The sequence below is a fragment of the Trichomycterus rosablanca genome, chromosome 27 (assembly GCF_030014385.1).
Source record: "Trichomycterus rosablanca isolate fTriRos1 chromosome 27, fTriRos1.hap1, whole genome shotgun sequence".
Classification (NCBI taxonomy): domain Eukaryota; kingdom Metazoa; phylum Chordata; class Actinopteri; order Siluriformes; family Trichomycteridae; genus Trichomycterus; species Trichomycterus rosablanca.
The window spans coordinates 13,461,709-13,487,487 of record NC_086014.1 but is presented as its reverse complement, the minus strand read 5'-3'; the positions used below and the strand labels follow the sequence as shown (position 1 = coordinate 13,487,487).

The 25,779-nt window shown below is 41.6% G+C and overlaps 2 protein-coding genes across 2 annotated transcripts; one reads left to right on the top strand and one right to left on the bottom strand.

Moving 5' to 3' along the window:
- Positions 1 to 615: 615 nt before the first annotated feature.
- si:dkey-56m19.5 (proteoglycan 4) lies at positions 616 to 10,872 on the bottom strand. The gene is made up of 2 exons (XM_062989237.1): positions 10,713 to 10,872; positions 616 to 3,462 (listed from the first exon to the last, which is right to left on the bottom strand). The coding sequence occupies exon 2, from the start codon at positions 3,452 to 3,454 to the stop codon at positions 1,241 to 1,243; it is 2,214 nt and encodes a 737-aa protein (XP_062845307.1). The 5' UTR covers positions 3,455 to 3,462; positions 10,713 to 10,872; the 3' UTR covers positions 616 to 1,240.
- A 4,424-nt stretch (positions 10,873 to 15,296) lies between these two features.
- Positions 15,297 to 24,725, top strand: dync1li2 (dynein, cytoplasmic 1, light intermediate chain 2). The gene is made up of 13 exons (XM_062989238.1): positions 15,297 to 15,397; positions 16,837 to 16,910; positions 17,529 to 17,645; positions 18,019 to 18,249; positions 20,575 to 20,741; positions 21,869 to 21,962; positions 22,674 to 22,809; positions 22,938 to 23,049; positions 23,136 to 23,195; positions 23,429 to 23,470; positions 23,561 to 23,678; positions 24,102 to 24,230; positions 24,552 to 24,725. The coding sequence occupies exons 1-13, from the start codon at positions 15,297 to 15,299 to the stop codon at positions 24,659 to 24,661; spliced, it is 1,491 nt and encodes a 496-aa protein (XP_062845308.1). The 3' UTR covers positions 24,662 to 24,725.
- Positions 24,726 to 25,779: the final 1,054 nt, after the last annotated feature.

Genomic DNA, 25,779 nt, shown 5'->3' with positions numbered 1-25,779 from the left:
TATTAATCATAAAGCATTACAGTAGAAAAGTTGAAGTAGTTTTGTATAGATTTCAAAATAAGGATCATATGACGGCACCTGCACAGTGAGACGGGGGATAACGGGGATCAGTGCGTAACTCTCCGTGCGCAACACGGATCCCCGTGTGAACCCGCCTTGTGCAGGTCAAAAGAGGGGTCAGTACTGCACACGTGTCTGGTTCCTCTCTAGGTTTCTTCCTGTAAGTTTTCCTAGCCACTGTCGCCCTTGGCTTCTCAACAGGGGGTTTTGGTCTGTCGGTCCTGGATTCTGTAAAGCGCTATACAAATAAATCTGACTTGACGTGTTGGAGTGAAGGTGTGAGGTCAGGAGTGAAGGTCTGCGGGAGTAGGAGCGAATTAAAATCGGGTAATTGGATAGATACGACTAGATTCTGAGAAAATTGTGGGAAATGTGTAAATAGAAAAACAAAAAAGAGGATCGTAAACTTTACATGACTGGAATTTCACTTGTTCCAGCATCATCTCTACTGTGTACCCTGTTTGCTGCTGTTTCTTTCTGGGTAAAATATCATATATTTTTCTTAGCAGACAACAAGCCTCATATATGCTTCCCAAAACACAAACACAGCACACGTTCTAATTGTGTTCATTAGTTTTGTTATACGTTTATTTCATATCTGCATAAATAAATCATGAATTAACAAAAACAAAAGATGATTTGATCTCGGTCTGTGAAAGGATTAAAAATGAAAGTCCTTTTTTATTTTTATTCTAAGGCAAGCTTTCGAGTTAAAATGAACATCCCTTACTGCCCAAAATGCAAAACTTCAGTTGTTACGTGGAAAGAATAACATGTGAAAGTGTAAATTAGATTATACTAATAAATGCTAATTCAATAACCCGGTTTTATGTTTATCAGATTCACAAGCAAACACAAGACTTCTCATTCCAATTTTTAATGTCCAGTGTGAGTTCTGTTTAACCTTTTTCACATTTTTTTGTCTTTGTTATGTGTGTTTAACCCGTTTGGGCAGTAACACCTCGGCGCTCCTGAACACAGCATGAACCAACGAACTTCTCTCGCTTCAGTTTTAATTGAATCCACTTTTTAATATTCTTCATCTCTCGAGTGGTTGAACCCAAAGTTCTTTGCGCCCGAGCTGCCACAACAGGCATTTCAATCTAGGCCTGAACTGCTGGAGGACTTTTATTTTATTTTTATTATTTTTATTTCACATTTGAAGGTACTTTAAGGTAGTTTAGGCTGTATCAACAGCCTGACTTGCTGCAGCACTGAGAGACTCCAACTTGTCTCCGACATCAGTATCGACCTTTTTCAGTCCACATTCAAGTTCCGGTTCAGCCACAAAACCGTTTACAGCCTCTTTAGCAGCGAGCTCAGCGTCGACTACTGTGGTATCGACTGGACCGTCTAAAGGGGCGTTCACTGGACTGTCCAGAGGGGCATCACCTCGGCCATCTAGAGGTGCATCTATGGGACCGTTTTCCAGGACATCCGTCTTCTCACGTGCTCCGTTTTCTTTTATTATATCTGCAGACGGTTCGTCCACCGATTCAGTACCGTTCACTTTCTCAGTACCGTTGGAGGTAGGAAAAAGCTCGCTCGCCCCAGACACAATATCATTGGCTGAAACGGATTCTGAAATGACGATCTCTGGAACGGGTTCTTCAGCATTTGGAACAGATTCAGGTTCAGCTTGTGGAGGTTTAGGTTCTTCTTCAGGCTCTGGTTCAGGAGCAGAAAGAACTACTTCTACCTCAGGTGGTACCGGATCAGCCTCAGGAACAGATTCTGAAACTTCTGGCTCTGGTTTAGGTTTCGTTTCTGGCTCTGGTACCTCAGAGGTTTCTGGAGTAACTTCAGTGGTACTTAAAACCTCCTGGACAGCTTCTGTTGCAGACTCCACTGGGGCAGGTTCTTGTTCTTCCGATGCGGCTAAAGGCTCGATTGTGGGAACTGGTGGTTCCTCAGTACCTTCCTCAGAGGTGGTTATAGTCTCCTCTGGTACTGCTGGTTGTTCTTCGGATGCAGGTAACGATTCCTGTGGAGCAGATACAGGTTCCACTGGGGTAACTTCGGGTTCCTCGGGGGCAGAAACTGTCTCTACTGGGGCTGATATCTCCTCTGGTGCAGCAGCTTGCTCCTCGGGGGCAGATGCAAGCATCACTGGGGTAGAAACAACCTCCACTGGTGAAGAAACTGTCTCAGCTAGATTAGAAACAGCCTCCACCTGGGCTGGTGGTTCTTCTAGCCCAGCAGCATGGATTTCTGGGGCAGGAGCAGCCTCCACAGGGGAAGAAACAGTCTCTAGTGGAGAAGTAATAGCCTCTACGTTGACTGATGGTTTTGAAGGTGCAGCAGCTTGGTCCTCCGGAGCAGCGGCAGGCATCAGTGGGGCAGAAGCAGCCTCCACTGGGGAAGAAACAGTCTCTACTAGGGTGAAAACCGGCTCTGTCTGGCCTGGTCCGGCAGCAGAAACAAACTCCACTGGGGAAGAAGCTGTTTCTACTGGGGCGACAGCAGCAACCACTTGAGATTGTTGTTCCTCTGGTGCAGGAGTATGTTCCTCTAGGGCAGGTTCCTGTGAGGCAGGTTCCTCCTGGACTGCTGGTTCTTCTGAGGCAACTGTTGCTGCTGCTGGAGCAGAATCGGTCTCTTTTGCTGGCTCCTTTGGTGCAGCCTCCTCAGGCACAGCAGCTTGTATCTCAGGAGCAGGTGCAGATTCTTCTGTAGCAGGTGCAGCTTCTTCTGGTGCAGGTGCAGGTTCTTCTGGAACAGGTGCAGGTTCTTTTGGTGTGGGTGCAGGTTCCTCTGGAGCAGGTGCAGGTTTTTCTGGAGCAGGTGCAGGTTCTTCTAGAGCAGGTTTCTCTGGAGCAGGTGCAGGTTCTTCTGGAGCAGCTGCAGTTTCTTCTGGAACAGGTGCAGGTTCCTCTAGAGCAGGTACAGGTTCTTCTGGAGCAGGTGCAGGTTTTTCTGGAGCGGGTGCAGCTTCTTTAGGAGCAGGTGCAGCTTCTTGTGGTGCAGCTGCAGGTTCTTCTGGAGCAGCTGCAGGTTTTTTCGGAGTGGGTGCAGTTTCTTTTGGTGCAGGTACAGGTTCTTCTGGAGCAGGTGCAGGTTCTTTTGGTGCAGATGCAGGTTCTTTTGGAGCTTCTGTGGGTTTTTCTTGTTGGGCAGAAACAGCTTCCACTGAAGTTTGCCGAACAGCCTCGGCCTTCACCTCTGCCTCTGCGGGTGCAGCAGTCTGGTCAGCTGAAGCTTCTGACGGTGGAGTTTCAGGAGAAACCGCCGCCACTTGTTCTGCTTTGTTCTCTCCTCCTGCATCCTGGTTTGCTGTAGCGGCTTCGGCCTTCTGTTCGGTCGCAGCTGCTGCTACTACTGTATTCCCGTCCTTTTTGTCTTTAGGGTCGCTGACATCGTACCCCTTCTTCTTCTTGCTCAGCTTGCCTCCCATGGTGTGTCCTGAAAAACAAGGGCAGAAAAAATCAGATCTTGCTCCGATAGGTCAGGTCATTCACTCAATGTCAGACATAAGAGCCAATTTCCTTTATGTGGCATAGCATGGGTGCAGTGTGGGTAAACACTGTCATTTATTCATCTTTATTGGAGGTGCTGTCTGGTCAGGGTCATTCTGGGAAAATTTAAAGGCTGTAAAAATGCACCAAAATGAAAAACTTGTGTTCTTACTTATTTATTTTCATAAATTTGGATTTTTTACAATCCAAAGATGTAGGCGTGTGTGCCCTGTGATGGACTGGCAACCTGTACGGATTGTTTTCTATCCCTCACCCAGTGAATTGTACCCACTGAGACCCACTTAAATAGGATAAAGCAGTGGTAAAACAGACAATGAATGAATGGAGTTTTAACAATAAAAGTCTGTGCTTATTTTTTAGTTGCTACCCTATAAACGACTAGAAATAAGAGATTTTACTACAGAGTGTAGGAATACAGTGTTTAGTGTGGTGTTTGGAACACTAATGTTATGAAACGGTCCATAAGACGGTCAAGTGAGCTTTACTAAAGGAAAGTAGATGAAGGCGCATTAAAAACAGGATTGGAACGCAAGGTTAATTAACCATGATGGAAGCGAGAAGTGATAAAAGCTAACATTATGCGCGACTGCCAGCTTCGCCTTCCCTTTTAAAGGGCATTCGCTTTAATCTGCCAAGAGGGGAACGTTTGAATGGCGTCCAAAAGCAGCGGGGGACGAGGACGAATGAAAGACAAATGGCCTCTGGATGGAAACTTCACATGGTCCTTGTAAACTCGCCGCTCGACTCCTGTGTAAGGAACTACACAGGAATGTCAAGTCTGCTCGTTCCCGTTCCTCTCTTGTGGCATTTAGCTTAAAGTTAGCGTCTCTGTTATGAGAGAAAACAAAAATGTAACCTCTGTGTCGCGGGAAACTGAGAGCTGTCGGGATTCAATTTCATAAATCTATTTAATAAAACCATGATCCTGAAGTTTCCTCTCTGCTCAGAGCAACGTAAATTAGCATTAGCAAACTGGCTAACACAACATGAAGTTATATTTGTAGAGTTTTTATCCTGTTTACTAATAATAGTAGCTTGATAGCTAACATAACCTGACATGTTTTCACTAATTTAATTTTTGCAATTTCCATATTCACTGGTATTTATAACCAGCTTGTTAACATCAAGAGAATTCAGATTTTATGCTTTTTTTATCCCTTTTTACACGTCCAATTGCATGATTGCGTGATGCTTCCTCTCCACCAATGCCGATCCCCGCTCTGATTGAGGAGAACGAAGCTAACCCACGCCCCCTCCGACACGTGGGCAGCATGCCGTATGCATCTTATCACCTACACTTTGACGAGTGCAGTGCAGCTCAGCGTTGTGTACGGAGAGACACACCCTGAGAGCACTATTTTCTCATCTCTGTGCAGGCGCCATCAATCAGAGGTCGTAATTGCACCAGTGATGAGAGAGACCCTATCCGGCTTAGACCCGCCCATATCTGAACAACAGGCCAATCGTTGTTCATGTGGCTGCTCAGCCTTAGCTGGCAGGCAGAGCTGAGATTCGATACGATGTATTTGAGATCCCAGCTCTGGTTCCAGCGTGTGTTTTTTACCGCTGCGCCACCTGAACGGCCTCGGAAAACAGTCTTTATTGCTAATAGTAGCTAGATGGCTAACATAACCAGTCATTTTAAAAGCACAATAATTTCTAGTTACCGACAAGCAGTCGTTGTATTTTTATATTAGTTATGTTTAAAACATGCAATAAAACAGCATGTGGCAGAAGAAACAGACGCATACCAACTGCCAGCCGTTAAGGTACTGGACTAGTATTTGAATGGGCGCTGGTTCAAGCCCCACCACTGCCAGATTGCCACTGTTGGGCCCTTGAGCAAGGTTCTTACCCCTCAATTGCTCAGACTGTATGCTGTCACAGTACTGTAAGTCGCCTTGGATAAAAGTGTCTGCTGAATGCCGTAAATGTAAGTGTAATATAATGCATATGTGTTGGGCTGATGCGCTGTTCACGGTTCGTGGACGATTAGCTATTCTGAGTGCAGTGAGACTGATTAGATAAAACTAAACTGTAAACCAGAACTACATTGTTCCTCACACAGAGACACCTCGCTAACACAGACACACAAACACAGTCCTGATCGGTCTGGCTCTTGCCTTACACACCAGGAAACTAAAAATAATAATATATCGGAGATGAACAGATGATTAGCAGAAGAAACTTCTGGTTTAACTTGTTTTTAGCTCGGTAAAATCCAGATCCTGGTCTGTAATAACTTCCTGTTATATAAAAAGAGCTTTGCTAGAAGTCACATACAGTATATACGTGTGTATGCTGCTTTCACATCATCATCACATGAAAATCTTCTTCCCCTTAAAGCTTCTTTAAACGTCCAAAAAGGTGGAAATCAGATGGAGCTAAATGCGGACTATAATCGTCTCTCAGTATCTCAGACACGACCGATTACTCCTCCTCTCACCCTCACCGCTTATAACCAGAATATAAGTGCAGAAACTTTTTAAAGATCCCTTCTATATATATATATATATATATATATATATATATATCTATATCTATATCTATATCTATATCTATATATATATATCCATGCTAGTCTACTCTGCGATGGATTGTCGCCCTGTCCAGGCACCCAATTCTAGCCATGCACCCTGTGTTGACCGGGTTGATTATAATAAATTAAATGATTTATAAATACGTACAATATCTCAGACTCATAATCTAATCAGACAAATCCAAGTCTGGGTGCTGGTGTTTTTTTATACATCTCTTGCCACCTGCAGTAAGTCTGGTGGTAAACGGCGGCGGCTGCTGCAGCGGAGTGCAGTACCGGTAGGATCTGCTGCATTGGAGCGTGCATTATGGGATGTGCAGTTATGTGCCAGCCTAATGCAAAAATCAATCCGAACGCTGAGCTCTGCAGTCTGTCGGCTTTTATTACCTACCAGCGGCCATCCAGACGCTCGGGGACTGTTCACATCGTAGTCTGGGTTCAATTATTTTAAACTATTTATTTTTATCTGTTTAGATTGTGCAGTACTTTTATAACATTTATAATTCAGTCAAGAATAATCTCTCTAACAGTACAGAACAAATTAAGTACAGTTTGTAGAATGATATTTGGGACTCCAGAGCTCCCCTCTGCAGCCTGATAAAGCATGTTTGGGATTTTATATCAACATATTTCTTGCTTAAAATGACAGGCATCATATTTTAATTCATTTTTATAAACCTACTGGCTGAACCAACCATCCAATCACTTCTGTCAAATTTTTTACAGTGTGACGGAGGATAGTAACGCATGTTTAATTATTTAAGCTATTTTAGAGCCACGGGTCCCGGTGTGATTACTCCCCTCCACCTTCCCCTCAGCACTACCTGAGCCAGCAGTTTTGCTTCTGAAGGAAATGTGGTGAGTCCAGTTGTAGATTGAGATGAGATTCTAAGACCTGACTTGTGAAATTCCCATCTCAACACCTGTAGCATTTATTCAGTCGCTAAAGAGTGCTGTGCTTGTGTTTATTGAATATTAGGTTTGTTGTTTGTGTACGGCGGCTGATTTCTAACAGTAAATGGCGATTCAAGGTTAGAATAAATGGAGTGGAAAAACGCCTGCAGCTCTGACTCGAACCCGTATTGCTTTTCTGTTTATGTATTTAGCATCACGGACATATGACTGGTCACAAGAGCACTTGCCTCTGTCCTGACGTTAATAGGTGACTAAAACTAACTGCACTTAAAGTTTATTGAAAATCTGTGCTTTTACAGATATATAGAAATATGGTCTGTGCAACAGTTTGGACACCCTTGGTCACATTAAATTTTTTTATAAATATAACACAACCTCTACATTCATTATTAACAGACAAACTGTTTTTACCTAAAGATAAAACTAATAAACTATGGAAGTTAATGGGGAAGAGAGGGTGGACTAAACTTGTCAGTGCTCTCTCAGTGCCGGTCTCAAGCCCGGATTAAAATGGAAGGGTTGCATTAGGAACGGCAGTCGCAAAAACCTGTGCCGAGTCTGGTATGTAAGCAAGATTTTTCTTATATGTAACGTTCTTTAAATAAATCTAGAAATATCACAGACGTGACACTGATTGATCTGTGTGGAATGACTGTTGAAAATCTGCACTATTTTGAGTTAATACATGAGCATATAAACAAATAGGCAGAAATTTGATGTAAGCGGGTTCAGTCCTGGCCTCTGGTGCTGGTCTGTGATGGGTTTGGCCCTCCAGGTACTCCGGTTTCCTTCCACCTGTGACTTATAATGGATGAGTGTGGGATGCCCTGACCAGGGTGTGTTTCTGACTGAGTGTCTAATGCCCCCCACTGCATCTCTGATCATGCTGAAGCAATTACTGACTGTAAATAAATAAACGCCTGCTGAGGAAAAGCCCCACTGATAACCTTTAGGAGGAGGCTAATGGTGTTGCCATGGTGAATCATTGGCGGATAAGGGAGGAGGGCGGCAACAAATGAACCGTCTGTCCCAAACCACGCCCCGTTCACTATGTAGTGCACTAACGAGGGATGCTTGCTTTATTTTGCTTTAGGGATTTGATTCAGTTTAGTCTGCAATCAACTTTAGTTGTTTATGGTCCATGTTTAATACGCACGCCACCTGTAGTGCACTTGTGTAGGGTTTTGTAGTGTGTAGGATGTAAGGCAGTTGGGATTCAGAATACGAGGTGTGTGTTTGTGTGTGTATGGGGGGGAGGGCTTTATGTGAATGCTTTTAAGTGCATACAAGATTGCGATGTTAGTGTAACAGTTTTGAAACAGCAATTTTACTAACAACCACCTTCATAAAGTAGTCGACGTACAGCAGCTGTTTATTTAATCCAGCTTTAATATAAAGGCACTTTATAAAGTTTTAATATTGTATATGCGTGCTATATAAAAAAAATCTCACTTATAATGTACTGGTGCGAAATGCAGACGCCCTTTAAGAAAGCAGAACTGGATTTGACAAAACGGTGTTATACTGGCACATCAGTAAAATACACTAACCCACTACCGTCGAGATCCGGGATTTGAATCTCAGCGGTGCTATCGGCCGGCCACAGACAGTTTTGGCTACGTCTGAAGGAGAGGAAAGGCCAAACAGTCTACCCATTGGGAGGTGCACTTGTAAGTGCGCTCTCAATGCATGTCCCAAACTCAGATTAAATAAGGAGGGTTGCATTAGAAAAGCACCCGGTGTAAAAAGGGTGCCGACCAAAAAACTAAAGGGTCAAAAGTGTGCTCAGCTGGCACAGTGTTAAAATTACTGGCACGCTACCCCACTATTGTCGAGATCCGGGGTTCAAATCTGTCGGGCATCGACACAGACATGATTGGCTATGTCTGAATGATAGGGAAGGCCAATGGGTGCAGGTCCCAAGCCCAGATAAAGTAAGGAGGGTGGCATCAGAAAAGGCATTCGGTGTAAAAAAAATAAAAAAAGTGCTGAATTAGGTACTCGGACCACAATGGAGTTTTCAGTGTTTGAGCCACACCCATCAGTAACAGTTGTATTAAGATCAATCATATTAAATAAATAAATGCTTTAGCTTTTAATGCTTTCCAAAGCAAGATCTGTAAAGATCCATAAAGTCCTGGTTTAGGGAGATACATGAGTAGGAACTTCAGGGGTCTGCACATGCTTTTGGTCCTCAAGTGGTACTGAAGCGTGTTTTAAAAAATCTAACCTGCAATGTCTGATAGAACCTGGTTTTATTTGTATTATTTTTCTCTATTACAATCTTTCTGCCTCTTGCGCAGCCCACCCCCCTCACTGTCTGCGAAGGGCCGCAGATTTGCACCTGCCCCCTCGGACACGTGTAAAGTCGCCGGCCGTTTTGTTACAGCAGCCAGTCGGGAATGATCTTTCCTCTACTTCCTCCGGGGGGGGGGGGTTAGGGTCAGACAGCAGGGGTTGCACTTACAGCAGCAAGGAGGAGAAACCCAATCCGTCCCTGCCTCCCGCCTGTTGTGTCTGTTCAATGCCCAGCCGGGCCGCCAGCACCGCTGAGACTCACACTGGAGAGCTCAGACTCTCCGCGGCGGTGAGCTAGCGTGTTAAACTGCTGCACCACTGAGTGATTTATTCTGACAGAATATAAAATATAAAAAATGCACTTATATATTTTACAGCCTGAAGTCATGTGACGGGTCTGAGTACGTTAACTAGCTGAGAACCGCACCACACACCAACGTGACTTCTGTTAACCAGAACAAGCTAGAATACAGGTTCCAGTTACGTTTATATCATTAAGTACAAACAATAAAAGAAGAATTTAGTATTTGTGTATTAAAGATAGCCGTGTATATAGAATCTATAATTTGGATCTATAGAAGATTTGAATTTATAACACACTTCAAATGACTTATGTTTAGGAGCTGTGATTTAACAGAATATTTTTTCTTTGCATATTTAAGCATGCTTAAGCACTTTTGCTTTTTCTAAAACATTAAAATCAGCAAACTGATAGACAATAAAAAAGACAGACTGTGCGTCCAGACGTCCGGCATTTCCACCGCACCGGTTCTCTAAAACAGGCACTGATTTCTCTCTCCTACTTTTGAATGAATTTAAATAAATAGTGAATCAACTTGGACAAAATAGCAGCATTGAACCAAGGTGTAATATTTACTGTAGTGATTATATCTGATATTATATATCATATTTACATACAGAGCTTGTCTTAGAAAGCTGGACCCCCTTTTAATTATTTTTTGTTTTTGATGTACCTAAAATGCAAAAGCTTGCATGGGTGCATTTTACTCACCTTTACCGTGTGTGTGTGATCAAAGTAAAGTAAGATATCTTGCTTTCACGTGCACCGGTTCCACTGCACCAACGTGACACCAGTTAGCCAGAATAGAGAGAATGAGAGTAGAGAGAAACGTCTCCTACACTTCCTCTAATGTTATCCAGCACAGATTGAAAGAAAAGTCTCGTCTCAGTGGATGAACTGACCATAAAATAATATAAGCAACGATTTCAGTGTATCTAGATGATGTGAATAGTGTAGATGAGGAGAACAAAGAGACCAGCCCACATTGATACTGCACTAATGCACTACTGCTGGCATTACTCCTCTCTCCTGTTCTCTCTTATCCTCCTAAACTCTTAATTGGTGCACTTATAACATTTCCTTCGAACAAATGTGTAGAAACGTGTAGAGAAAGTGAACCCACCTGTGTGTGAGTAATCCGACTGAATAGACGTGTAAAGAAAACGATGAGGAGGCTGCGAGGGATGATGGTGAAGGAATAAAACCCAGCTGCTCCCGGTCTGAACGCTCTGAGGGTTTTTTTTTCCTCCTCCTGCACCTCCTCCTTCTATTAAACCTCGCAGTAGGGGGGGAAGAGGCACATGTGGTTTTTCTAGCCCCGAACCTTCCACCCCCTTCTTCCTTCACCCCTCCTACATCACCCGGACTCTCCCTGTCCTCTTTACCCCCCTGCACTTACTGACAAAGATACAGAGAAGTGACCAGACAATGAGAAACAGAAGTAAAATCTCACTGACCGGGAAGCAAAACCTACAGCTCAGCAAAACAACAAACCTGACTGGTGCATAAACTGGTTCTTATATGGACAAAAGTATTGGGACACCCCTTATAATCAATAAATTCATGTGTTTCCACCGTGACCATTCCTAACAGCTGTAGTAAATCAATTATATCAAGGAAATTAGATGCTTCCAGCATTGCAACAGTTTAGGGAAGGTCCTTTCCTGTTCCAGCATGACTTGCAACATGTTCTCCTTCAGCTCCCTGATACTAAAGATCTAAAGATGAATGAATGAGGTTGTAGTTACGTAGGACTGATGGGGTCTGTGATGAGAAGAGACATTGTTATCACACACACACACACACACACACACACACACACACACACACACAGTAATGTGAATGTTGTCTACAACACATATTGCCCATATAAATCACACTCTGGCTCAAACCTTGTGTGTGTGTGTGTGTGTGTGTGCGCGCGCGCACGTGTGTGTATGCGTGCATGGTAACATACACACACTGATCACACCTAATGTGTGTGCACATTCATTGCCATTGTACGATCTTCACCTACCAAAAAAATGCACTAGATATACAATAACTGACTGTAGCACATCTGTTGCTCTGTACTTTTTAAAAAGTGAAAACGAAAAGACACAAGGCTGTGTGTTGCGCTGTGTGCTAATCTTCTCGATCCCCCAGATTAGCGCTCAGCAGACATTTTCAGTGTGTGAACTATGTGATTTGGGACACAGCCGGCAGTTTCGATGCGTTAGTGTTGCGCAGCACCAAGTTTTCTCTGATTTCTGCTCGGATTTGAAATGTCAGGCCTTTTTTTTTTAAATGACAGCAGGAGGAAGAACACACACACACACACACACACACACACACACACACACTCACTGCAGATCAGTAATCAATAAGCTCCATCTGTCATCGTCAATAGTCTCAGTGTTTGTGTTTAAATGCGCCCTGGTTCTGAATCCACCGCTAAACTTAATCTGTAATGTGACGTTTTATAGATTTTGGATTATTTAGTTATTTAGCAGTGAAAGGATTCATTCACCTATAATTCCTGCTCTGCTCTGTAAAGTCAGTGCTGTCGATTGCTTTTAAAATCTTTTCATTTCTTAATACAGGCTTTTTACAACTTTACGTGACCCAGAGAACACAGACGATGCATCTTACTCTCTCTATACAAGATGTAACATAAAGCTTCCACAAGGGGGCGTTTAAATGCAATTTTATTTAATTATTATTATTGCGACTCGTTTATTTCTCACCAATTGTCAGGACTTGTAAATGATGACGACACCAAAGCACGTCATGACTGACTATTTATAACCATCTGCTGATGTGTACGCTGTAAAATCCTGTTATATTTTATTTAAAATGCTGTAACGAGGGGCTCGGGTGGCGCAGCGGTCGGATGCACTAGTCCACTGTCTCTAAGCACACCATCAGGGTGCATGAACAAGGTACCAAACTTGTAATCAGATGGTTGCCAATTCAAGCCCCACCACTGCCAGGTTGCCACTGTTGGGCCTCTAAGCAAGGCCCTTAACCCTCAGTCGTTTTGGATAAAAGTGTTAAATGCTGCAAAATGTGGAGCGGTCTGGGTCCTTTCTGTGAAGAGTTTGCATGTTCTCCCCATGTCTGTGTGGGTTTCTTCTGGGAGCTCCGGTTTCCTCCGTCTCACAGAGGAGAAAAGTACCAGAATATTGTTCACTACAGTGTGTGCAGTAGTACTGATGTTTTACACCTTATTGCACTTGATTGTTAGTGCACTGCTATTTAGTGCACAGCGTTCTCTAGTGGTGCAAATAACAAAGCACATGTAGGACTAAGAGATGCATTTTAAACTGAAAAATAAAACTTCATTCATTCATTGTCTATGTTAGCACAGTTTTATCCTGGTCAGGGTCACGGTGGGTCTGATTCATCTGGCAAAAGGCAGGAAACACTCCAGACCGACCATCAATCCATCACAGGGCACACACACATACACACACACATACACACACTCGGTGTGATTTGGTAGCTTTGATTAACCTGACTGATTAACCTGTTTTTGTACTGTGGGAGGAAACCGGAGCTCCCGGAGGAAACCCACACAGACACAGGGAGAACTGCACCACAACTATCCCCATCTGCCCCATCACTTTACCCCTTTGCTGCTCCGCCCTTAAATGCCAGCTGCCACGCCCTGTGTGGAAGGAGCAGATGGACAGCAGGAATAAACACAGTAGGGGTTCGGGGGATTTCCACCTTTCTCTTTCTGTCTTTTGCCCTTCCTTCCAACTGTTCATTTATTAATTAATTAACACATTTCTTTCTTTCTTTCTTTCTTTCTTTCTTTCTTTCTTTCTTTCTTTCTTTCTTTCTTTCTTTCTTTCTTTCTTTCTTCCTTGTATCTATTTTTCAGTGCCATTTTTACATTTCTTCTCATTTCCTTTTTTATTTTAAAAGTATTAGTTCTTTCTTTAAGCGAAAAAAAGAACTCAGGTCTTCAGAACTCAGGATGCTGTTTAGAACCCTTTCTATCAGCTGCACCACTGTGCCACCTTGTATTAAAGAATGATACAAACATTCAACATACATAACAGTATAGAGTAAATCAATATTCATCTAAATAAGTATTTATTTATTCCTTTTCGTTACTGTTTCATTCTGATTCTATCCTTTAACACTCGTTACAAGGCGGTAAAATCCCTAAACAGGGTGCCAGTCCATCACAGGGCATCAGACCCTCACCCACTCAGAGTTGCCAGTCCATTTTAGCCTTAAAAAAGTAACCCACATGGATACAAAAAAAACCCCACAAGCCCAGCTTTTACAGTGACCTGAGGTGAGGTTTTCACCCAGGCTGTGTGAGCTGCCCACTCTACCAGCTGCGCCACCTACTACATTTTTAATGAGTGAATGCGGGTTCCTTTAAGCTGTAATACCGCCTGTAACCAGCAGACGGAGCCAAACGCGCTGTTTATTTACTGTTTAGCGTTAATGTAATGATAATGTCTACTTTGATGGAAGGACGAAGGGATGAAAACTTATTAACTATGCAGTTATATTATTAATATTATTATTTTTTCAAATAATACATGCTTCCTAATGAAATGTATTAATAATATACATGTATTAGTACATTAATACAATCTAATCGAAAAAAATGTCTACATAACGTTAAACTAATATACATATAATATACACTTTGAAATAATATACAGTATAATATTTACATATTGTTAAAGTACATAATAAAATAATAATATATATTGAGGCTACTTAGCGATTTATATTTTAATGCTAGAAAAAAGGGTAATTTCTAAAAGGAATAGTAAAATAGTCAACTTCAGTGAACTATAAAGTTAGAAATTGTTCTATAGAAGTAGAAGCTGTACTAATAAAGTACTGTTATTATTACTGTTGTTATTGTTGCTGTTGTATTATGAGCAATACTACTGCTGTTACCACTAATAATAATAATAATATCAATATTAATAGTAATCATAATACTTTTGATGTTAGTTGTAGTAAATAGACCTGAACAATATAGTATAGTTTTATGGTCAGTAATATTATCATAATTATTAATACTATTGCTATTGATAGTGATATTAGTAAGTAACCCAAATTCATATTATTGTCATTATTATATAATTCTTTATTGTCACGTTTGTATTTAATAGTAATTATTGTTATTGTTTGTGTGCATTGTTTTATTTGTTTGTTTGATTTATTTGTTGTTTATTTATTGCTGCTACTGAAGGATAAACAATAAGCATTGTGGTGACGTCATCCGTTCAGGTCACATGTTCTCACCGCTGGGAGGCGCGCGCGCCCTATCATGACATCATTCAAGCCAACGCGGACTTAGGTGTCCTGTTAACTGCCGTATAAAATGAAGAAATTAACCGGTAAAAAGTACACGGCTTTGTTAGGCTGTTTAACTTTTTTAATTGTCAAAAGCCTAAATTAATTGTTGCCACATGAGTGTATGAATACACTGTAAAGTAACACCCAACGGTTTCAACGGTAACCGCCGGGCCCTTCAGAAGCACTAAATTTACTTTTTCTCCCACCCGTTTTGGTCATACATTATTATGATTGGCTGGAGAGGAGCCCTCGCTCGCTCTATAAATGGTTAGTTTGTGTGTCAATATGAGTCCACGCTCATCACCAGCCAATCAGTGAGAAGCAGGGCGGGCAGAGGCGGAATAAGGGTGTGGAAAAATGCCGCCTCCCTTTGTGGTTTAGACACAAGATGGCCCCGGTGTTGGAAAAGAAGGTGCAGCAGGGAGCAGCGGGAAGTGAGAACTTCATGATGGAGATGAACAGCGAGGAGGAGGAAGGACAAAATCTCTGGTATATTCAGTTAAATACTCAAAAATGGATAAAGGAAAACCTGGTGTGAGGGGAACAAACGGCTCCTCCTTAGGTGTCTGTGTCTCAATCCGCATACTAGCATACTAAGTAGTATGTCAGATAAGTCCGCCGCCTGATGTTTGGGACTATTTTCACGCACTTTGTAGTATGCTAGTATGCGTATTGAAAAACACACAGTTATTCTGTATTTTTAAACATGTATTTATATTATTGTCCTTATATTTATTGACTTTAGCTCATATGTAACTCTATTCTTTCTTTATTTATTGCTGTTACTTCTGTTATGCTGTTTTTCTTGACAGTTTAACTGCAACTAAACTGACACCGCCTTAACTACACACACACACACACACACTGATCTGTTATTAACACGTATAGTTTTATAATGTCACACTGTTAGTATGTATTTGTTACTATAGAATCATTAATTTAGCATACTGCTTATTATTAATTCAATTCCATTTTGATCAACCGCTGTGTCCTGGTCAGTGTCGCGGCGAAAACATCCCCCCTCCCCAAAACTATAGAAGTAGCAAGTCATAACTGTGTAGATGCCCAACTGGCTGACAGCACCACTAAGATTCAACCCCCCTCAGATATCTTGTATGTACTGTATTTAGTACATCAACAATCTAAAATACTGTCCATCATTATATTATTATATTGTTATGTATACTTTACTATTATTATATTTATGTTTATTCATTTACATGCGCTTTTTCATATTTTATATCAATTAAAAACGATTATTTATACCTTCACCACCATACAGCTGCATCATAAACCAGAATCACATCTGTAATCATTAATAACTTATGCTTTATCTGTTTACAGATTGTAGTTCAGGCCCTTTGAATGATACAGAATGTTTATTATTATTAATGATAGTAAGGTAAATAGAGAAAGGTAGAAAAAAAACAGGACTGTGATTATTTACAGCACGTTTGTTTACAATATTATGATACTGTAATACTATATATGTATCTTCGACTCGTACCTCTGATTAAATCACAGCTTTAATGTTTTTTTTAACGTAACACTCTTTCTCTAGTCTTTATTGATTTAAATAAAATGTGTTAAAAGCAATATTTTATTTAACAAGTTGTCAGCTCACGCTTGTCTAATATTGTGTACTAGCTCTATAAACCAACTGAACAGGCTTAAATATTTATTTCTAAATCAAGAAAATAAAACAGTAAGCATTTGCAGTACGTGTCTGTCTATCGTATATTAAATCTCCACTGTTGGGATTATAATCAGACATTAAAAATAACCTGTGCTGTAATGAAACTGCTTAGACGAGAACACGAGTGTAATTGGACCCCACACACAGTTAAGATCCAAACATCCCAGTTAAGATTTCGACCTGAGCACCAGCTCTAACTGTTAATGAATCTTATTTTTTTGCTTTTTTACAGGTCTTCAATCCTGAGTGAAGTTTCCACACGCTCCAACTCCAAACTGCCTTCTGGAAAGAACATCCTCGTGTTTGGTAAGTGTTTGTTTACATTGTGTTCATGTGAATATAACTTGTTCTGGTTTACATACCAGACTTGGCACCGTTTTCATGCCGGATTCCTTTTCAAACGTGGCCCTTCTGTTTTTATAAAGCAACTTAAATAATCACATCACACTGCACTGTCAGAAAACTGCACAGTTCATGGCACTTTAAGGAAAAATGGTTTAATGCTTTTGCACTGTACTGATACATTACCACTGTTCCACTATAAACTAAACTACAGATAGAGTCGTTCTCATAGTTGCTTATGCTGAGTCCTGAGTGCATGTGATGCCCCCTGCTTTATTTTTGGAAGTGGCTTTAAGGGTGTAATGTAAAAACAAAACTACAAAAAACAAACAAGCTTTGGTATTATACAGCTTTCTTTTCTCTCTCTTTATAAAAGTTCCTTCATGGGTTTTTTTAAACAGAGAAAAGTATGACTGTTATGTTGCAGTGGGGGATCATGAGCTTGTTGCACACCCCGTTCCAGAACAATAGGCATTAATATAGAGTGCCCCACCTATTCTTTAACTTGTTTCAAAATGTATGCAGTTAAATTATGTTTTTGCCAACATAGAAGAATCCGTAATAATTCCTGCTCTGTTTCAGGTGATGATGGGTCAGGTAAGACAACGTTGATGACGAAACTACAGGGAGTCGAACACAACAAAAAAGGCAGAGGGCTCGAGTACCTGTACCTGAACGTCCACGACGAAGACAGAGATGGTATTTATAAGGAAATAATAAATATTATACGTGGATAATACAGTGCAGTTCATTACTGCAGTGCCACAGGTTTTGTCTCTGAGATCGTTTAGCCAGCCAGCCTGATGGCGACTGTGTACATGTGGACTACTAGGGGACAATAGAGGGTTATCTAGGGTTTCAAAGTGCAAAACAAATCAAATAAAATGTAGGTTTTGTAATTAAGAAGTTAGAAAGCCACATATGAATGAAGGAGAGCATTTCACTGCTTTTTCATTATCTATAATAGCATTACTAGGATTTCACGTGAGCAGAACCTGTTCATTTTTTTATTATATTATATCAGTATCCCGTGGTTTCAATTGTCGGTATAACCCGTTCGTCTCTGTTCCAGACGTGACGCGGTGTAACGTGTGGATCCTGGATGGAGAGGTGTACCACAAAGGTCTGCTGAAGTTTGCCATGTCCTCCGAGTCCCTGCAGGACAGCGTAGCCGTGTTCGTGGTGGACATGTCCAGACCCTGGTGCACCATGGAGTCCCTGCGGAAATGGACCGGTGTGCTCAGAGAACACCTGGACAAGCTGAGGATCCCACCAGAGGAGATGAGGGAGATGGAGCAGAGGAGTAAGTCCTTGTATTAGTGTTACCTTGATCGTCTTTGATTTTTAAGGGGTGGCTGATGTTTCACAGATGTTTGGTTCTTGGCAGTTGATTGGTCAGCCAGTAGCCTCACTGTTGGGCTCTTGAGCAAGGCCCTTAACCCTCTACCGCTTTAATGTGTACGGTCACAACTCTGGATTACGGTCACTTTGGATGAAAGCGTCTGCTAAATGCCGCAAATGTAAATGAGCTGTGAGCTTGCCGTCCTTTAGGACAAATAGGACTGCCAGGTTGTCACTGATTGGGCCCTTGAGTGAGGCCCTCAACCCTCAGTTGCGTAGACTGTATACAGTCACAGTACTGTAAGCCGCTTTGAATAAAAAGCATCTGCTAAATGCTTTAGTGGCTCATTAGTCTTTTGTAGTTGGTTATTTCTTAGTTGTTCCTTTCTGGCAGGTGGTTGGAATTGGTGGCCGGTGGCTCTTTGTTGGCTAGTCTGAATAGCCGGACCTTGATTGGTCAGCCCTTTGTGTCTGGTCTTGTTGGCAGTTATTCAGGCCTTGGTGGCTGACTGATCTTTGACACATGTTTGGTCCATGATAGTCTTTCTTTTCCTTGGTCTTTTATGAAGGCTGGTCAGTATATGGCATCTGTTTTGGCATATAGGTGGCTGGTTGGCATTTTATGGCTGGTCTCTATGTCTTGAATCCCTGGCCATTATGGCTAGTTAGGTTTGTGTTGGTGGTTGGTGCAGGATGAGCCGAGGCTTTATGATTCTTGATTTGCTCCTTCTGTGATCAAGCAAGCTACAGATTTAAATCGTTTAGCTTTAACTTAACAACAAGATCGTTTTAAGCAGTTTGAATTTCTAAAGCTCTCATGATCTGATGATTTATTAAGATGACAAAAGGTAAAACAATCATCTCAAAACAAAACTGATGCTGGTGCTGTATCAACATCGCTAATGTCTGAGAAAACATGACGAGCCGTCGCAGTTTGTACAGTGTTAGCTTGCAAACCTTTTCATAATGTAAGTTTCATAGGTGCCTTTCTTGGTTTGTGTGTGTTAGCCGAAAGAGGAACCGTCTTGTATGGTGGTGTGTGTTCTGCATTTAAAATTGTACATTAAGCACATCCTAGTTCAACCGTTAACAAGTTAACAAAATATCAAGTGTTAGAAAGTGAAACCGCACTAAAACGACCGCAGTAACGTTCTACATTTACTCACATCAGTAAAATAGAACAGCGAGGATGAGAGTGGAGGATTGTTTAACTATTTAAAAATCTCTCGAGGCAACAACAAACACGGTGCAGTGTGTTCCACCCGTCTGATCTCATGCAGCGTCAGGGGGCATTTATCACCGAGTTATGTTACCGTTATCACCTTCATACTGGTATTCGGCGTGGCCAGCAGTATGTGGACGTCTGAGAAGCATACGGTCAGATCCAAAACCATTAATCATTTCGTGATAGATAGGGAGTCAGGGTAGAAGCTTGTCTTTTCTTTCTTTATTTTTTGTTTTGACTTAGCTTCAAGTTCAGGTGTCGTATGTTTGCTTACGTTGTCAATCTGCACTATGAGTCGGTCCTAGCAATCCTACAGCAATTCAGTTAGCAATCAGTTAGCTAAGAAAACTAACTAACGTCCAATTTTCAGAACATGAAGCCTCGCACCGTCGCTGGATGTTCTAGGTTTACATTCGACTATTAAGGTCCGATCACTCTCATCCTTGTATAAACTCTCACTCTATCCAAACATGTGTAGAGCTGGGAATTCAGCATGTTCATTGTCTACTGAACTGATCCAGATCAGAACTGACTGTACATGCTGGTAACAGTACTGACCTGCACTACGTCGAAGGTACCGAACCGAATAGTCGCGTCGGCTCGTGCTGCTGACGTGTTGGATCTGGGCTCCGTTCCAATTCTGTTTTTAACACGCCTCTGTCCACTTCCCCTCTTTGCTTCCTTTCTGTGTCCACCGGTGCTTTTTAAAGTCTACTAAGGTTACTCATATCAGATTAAGTGAGGAGGGTTCAGTGACAGTTTTAAGTATTTATGTCCTTTTATGTATTTCAGTGATATGGATTTGCAATGTGATCACTTAACACAGTTGGGAAAGAGGCGGGTGCTGCCGCCATATTATTGCCCATGGATTTAGATTGGGGTGGCCAACAAGCTCATTGTAAGCTGTATAGTGTTCCTTTTATTATACAGATCTGATAGTTTTGGCTTAATTCAGGTTTAAATAACAGCAAGTAAAATTAAACTCTCTGTCTCTCTCTCTCTCTCTCTCTCTCTCTCTCTCTCTCTCTCTCTCTCTCTCTCGCTCTCTCTCCGTTTTATCAGTGGTAAAGGCGTTTCAGGAGTACGTAGAACCGGAGGAGGCGATCCCGTCTTCCCCTCAGAGACGAAGCGCTCCCGCTGTAGGAGACGACGAATCGGTGCTGCTTCCTTTAGGAGAAAATGTCCTCACACACAACCTGGGAATCCCAGTGCTCATCGTCTGTACAAAGGTAACAACATCTATACGTCCGTACGGTGTGGCTGGGCTTGATACGAATCTGCATTTGTGTGGAATAAGCATCAAATCCGGTCTGAAAGCGCCACGTGTGTCTGTGTTTATCTGGATTTTCCTCCTGTTTCACTTTTAAACTTGTGGTACAGCTCGAGCTTCTGAGAAATTGTAAGAATCAACTTCTCGGTTACAAATAAAGCTTAACGTATGTAATAACCGTATCGGTGAACCTGAACAAGGGCTGAACCCTTAAATAGAGAGTGATTTATCACACAATATAAAAAGCTTTTGCTCCGTTTAAGAAAATCATTAAATTGTGCTTTTGTCAATGCGGTACTGATGATGTGCCACGCAGGGGAGGATGCTGGGGTTCGCTGATAAGCAATGAATGCCATTATTCAGGGTCTGTGGTTGCAGACCATTTCGGTTAGTTGGATGCTACAAAAACTTAAATCGGCTCATCACAGATCCTTCGTCCTTCTGTTGGCACGATAGCTTTCTCTTCCATACTTGTTTATGTCATTAAAAGAAGTGCTTTTATATCGTGTATAGCCTGTAGTGATGGAGCTTATCATGTCATTTTCACATGCTTTATGAGAACACTACACCCTCAGTACTAAATCTGCTCCCCCTCTCTACCCCCCCCGGCTCTCATCCATGTTCTCTGTTCTGTTCTGGGTAAGAACACAGAGAGAGTACTGAGAGAGGAAACCTCTCTAACGTGGCTAGATTTTGGAAACCGTGCGTATTTATTGATTGCACGATTTTCTGTCATATAGTGAGTGAAATTTATCTCTGCACAAAGATGCTACCGTCGGTTCATTAGCGTGCCGCAGTCATTTTCTACACGACTAGAGCGGAATTTCAAGTTAGGACTGTAGTATGCACATCAGATGATGTACATCAACCACATCCAGGAGCACAGCAGACTTAATTTAGACTCCAGCTCACCTAAAATGAACCAGTTCATTGTGGAAAATGTTAAATTTTTGTGTGTATAGAAACAATCCATGTGCTTTATCTATTTAAATAAGAAGACAGACATGACAGGGACTGTTTTATGTGTTCTTATGAGAAAACAGCTGATCTGATTAAGCTTTTATTTCTGTGTATCTGTCTGTGCAGTGTGATGCAGTGACCGGGCTGGAGAAAGATTACGACTACAAAGAGGAACATTTCGACTTTATTCAGTCCCACCTCCGGCGATTCAGCCTTCAGTGTATCCTTCAGTATCAGTGCCCTGAATCCTTCACTATTATTAAAAATAGGAGCTGAATTTTAGCACCAGGGTTGTAGAGCACAGATACATAAACCAGCACTGATTCAAACAGCATGCGGGTATCTTTACATTACTCTATAGTACATGGTAAAATGTGAGAACCTTTTCTGTGTCCACAGTGATGAATATAGATTGACCTCAGTCATTTTAAAATTAGTGCAGTCATTATTTTTACCTTTAAATTTGTAAAAAAAATCTCAAAAAGATCGACTTATGTGACTGTAACATTAGTTACCTGCAAATGACTGCGTTTGAATACAAACTAGAGCTTAACTGATCAGTTAAACATATTAATTGTGTCAAAATAATTCAGTAGAAATACCAGATTATTTTGAGATTGTGATGCTTAGGAAAATCGCTGTGACCAAAACTTATATGCATCTAGTGAGCACAATTCTGTAAATGAAGCCTTCTCTGAAACACACGGTCTCGATAGATCAGATTTAGTATTTTAATATAAATGTTTTAATTTTGTTTCTGTGTAATTTATGAATTTAAACCTCTTAATAGTAAGTATGGATTTATCTCTCTCGGGTGTACATCTTGGCCACAAGAAAATGTATCTTGACTAGGATCCCCCACGATGATAACTGCTACTTCCTGAAAGCAGTTTCATTAAAAAAGTGTTTCTTCCTTAATAATAAAATGCAGATGGAGCTGGCTTGATTTACACGTCTGTAAAAGAGGAAAAGAACCTGGACCTTCTGCACAAATACATAGTGCACAAACTGTACAACATACAGTTCACCTCACCGGCCTCGGTAGTGGAGAAAGATGCTGTGTTTATGTAAGGTCACACACACACACACACACACACACACACACACACACACCTCACCAGCCTCAATAGTGGAGAAAGATGCTCCACTAGTATTTAGTATCTCTTCTTATAATGTCTCTGTGTATTATTTATAGTCCTGCCGGCTGGGACAACGAGAAGAAAATCGGCATCTTGCATGAGAACTTCACCACGGTCAGACCTGAAGATCAGTTTGAGGATTTTATCATCAGACCGCCAGTACGGAAGGTGAGACCGAACGTAAACCTTCTAAAGAAAATGTGTTTTATTTACATGTTTAATCCCCTGATTAATGTCCCCTGTTGAATTTTCAGTTGGTTCACGATAAGGAAATAAATGCAGAAGATGAGCAGGTCTTTCTCATGAAGCTACAGGTGTGGTCTTCTTATTTTTTGTATATACATAGATTGATATATAGATGTGCTGTTTTGCTGCAGCTTTCCAGGTTATTATTGTTTGTTAAATAAGTATTATGTATTAAATTAGTATTAAATTAGCATTTTAATTTCATACTTTTATAACATGCTGTGACTCTGTCAGCGGTATGTATGAAATTGTTTTGTATATCCTATTAATTTAAGTTTTTTGTTTTTTCCCCCCACTGCAGTCATTGTTAGCCAAGCAGCCAGCCACTCCAACGAGAGGAACGGTAAGTAAACGCGTCCTCCTGTCTCATCATTCCTTTATTCGAATAGAAAAATGGCTAAACGTTCTAAACCTCCACGTATTTTTGTGTTAGGAATCTCCTGCACGGGCATCGTCCGGTTCTCCACGACCCGCTGGACGCCCCGGACCCACAAACGTGGCCAGTGTGTCGCCCATGACGACGGTGAAAAAACCGGATCCCAACATGAAAGGTGAGCCGTTTAATTCATTTTAGTCTCTTAATATTCCAGTGTGTGTGTGTGTGTGTGTGACCAGAGTGTGAGAACCATTTTAGCATCGTTATCTGCTCACAAGCGAAAAGACAGCGAGCACGACTCATGAGAGAGGAAAAATGTAAAGAATGCTTTCTTAAAGCATTCGTAATGACACTTGAATGGAAAGAACCCGACTGAATTTGAGACTGGGTACAGTTTGAAAACACCTTTAATGCCACCAGTGAGCAAAATTAGAAAGCAAAGGTTTGTCCAAACATCCTGTTGTATAATATAATTAATTATACAGTAAGTGGCATAAGGAAGTAGGAAAAACAACATTTCAGATTGTGCTGATTTGAGTGATTGAGTGACGGATATTCGACGGATCTGAAAGCCGCTGTGTTTCGTATTTGTTTACAGGAGCCGCTGCTAACGAGGGGGTGCTGGCAAACTTCTTCAACAGCCTGTTGAGTAAAAAGACCGGAGCGCCGGGGAGTCCGAACGCTCCAGCAACAGTAGCAGCAGTTCAGGGATCCACCAAGAAACCAGGTACACACTGCATCAGTCAAGCTTCTCCAAAAAAACACGAACGATGCATCCAAACGAAACACAAAACGAAATAGACTTAATTAATAAAAATGGTGGCAATCTGGTGCCACTGTGGTTTACGAGATGTAACGTAATGCCTCCACATAGGGGCGTTCATGCACGTTACAATTTCTTGATTTCATTAATATTATTTTTCTCTGTGACGCATTTCTTTAGATCATATAAATGATTGATAACCCAGGTAGAAGATGGAGCTGTTTCTCTAGTTCCATTCTGTGTACAGGCGGTCACTGTTGCTCTTGTGTCTCTCTCCTCTTGAAGGGCAGAAGCCGGCTCTGAGTGAGGTACAGGCGGAGCTGGACCGCATGACCCAGAAATCCGACTCCACCGTCACGTCCAATCACAGCGCAACGCCCGAGAACCAGGCCTGAACCTTCAACACACTCTGGATCCACCATAAACCGTTATAAACCTTCATTAACCATTATGACCAAATCCACACTGTGTGTGTGTGCGTGTGTGTGTGTGCAGCTTGTAGTTCGGGTATCGCTCAGTAAAATGGTTTTTGGGGACCTGGTTTCAAACTTTGCGTCCACTTAACATCTGTAAGAAATTCTCTCTGTATGGGTTTTTATCCATCTACTTGAAACATGCAGCAGGTGGATTGGCTGCTCTAAATCATCCCTAGATGCGTGTGAGTGAATGACACTCTGCAATGGATTGGTGGTGCCTGTGTAGGGTAGATTTCTGTCCCCTACCGACTGACCGTGCCCAGATTAAGCGATAGTTCATTGTAAGTGTGTGTGTGTGTGTGTGTGTGTGCACCATGCTGCTGTTCTGCTTTACCGATGAAAGGACGGGTGAAGATGATTCAGGTGGTTCAGTATAAATAGATGCTTCAGTAAATAAACTGTTAATGTTTTGGTTTAAACGGACGTACACGGTGTGTGTAAACGCCGCGGCGGTAAACCGGCGTATTTATACGAAAGCGGCGCATTTTCTGGGTTCCGTCTGCGTGCCGACGTTAAAGCTCCTCAGCTCCGACGTCATGACACTAATCCTAATGGCCTTGTCTCCAGTCTGTAAATATGCACAAATATAGAATTTGCTATGTTTTTTTTTTTATAAAATTAAGAATTATGAAGAAGTCCTTTTGATAGACGTGAGTATTGGCAGGTAACGGAGCGCTTATTTGGTGTTTATTGTTTGTTTTATTTGTTTTTTGTTCGTTTCCTCGACTCCCAAAGTGCCTGTTGTAGAGGAATTGCACTGTAGCGCCGATGGTCAACACGTCCCTTCCCCTACAACGTCCGGATTCACCTTATTATGTCTTTGGCTTGTACGACACACGACAGCTTTAGATTTCATTACGTTCTGGTTACATCTCAGATTACGTTTTACACTTACTGAGGTTATATTATAACGTTTATAACTCCTGTTTCAGTACTGCTTTAAAACACTGCATCACTCTATCAGCTATCAGAATTAAATTCTTATCTTATATACACAAATATACACACAAACATGCTAGTAAAGTACAAAAGTATAG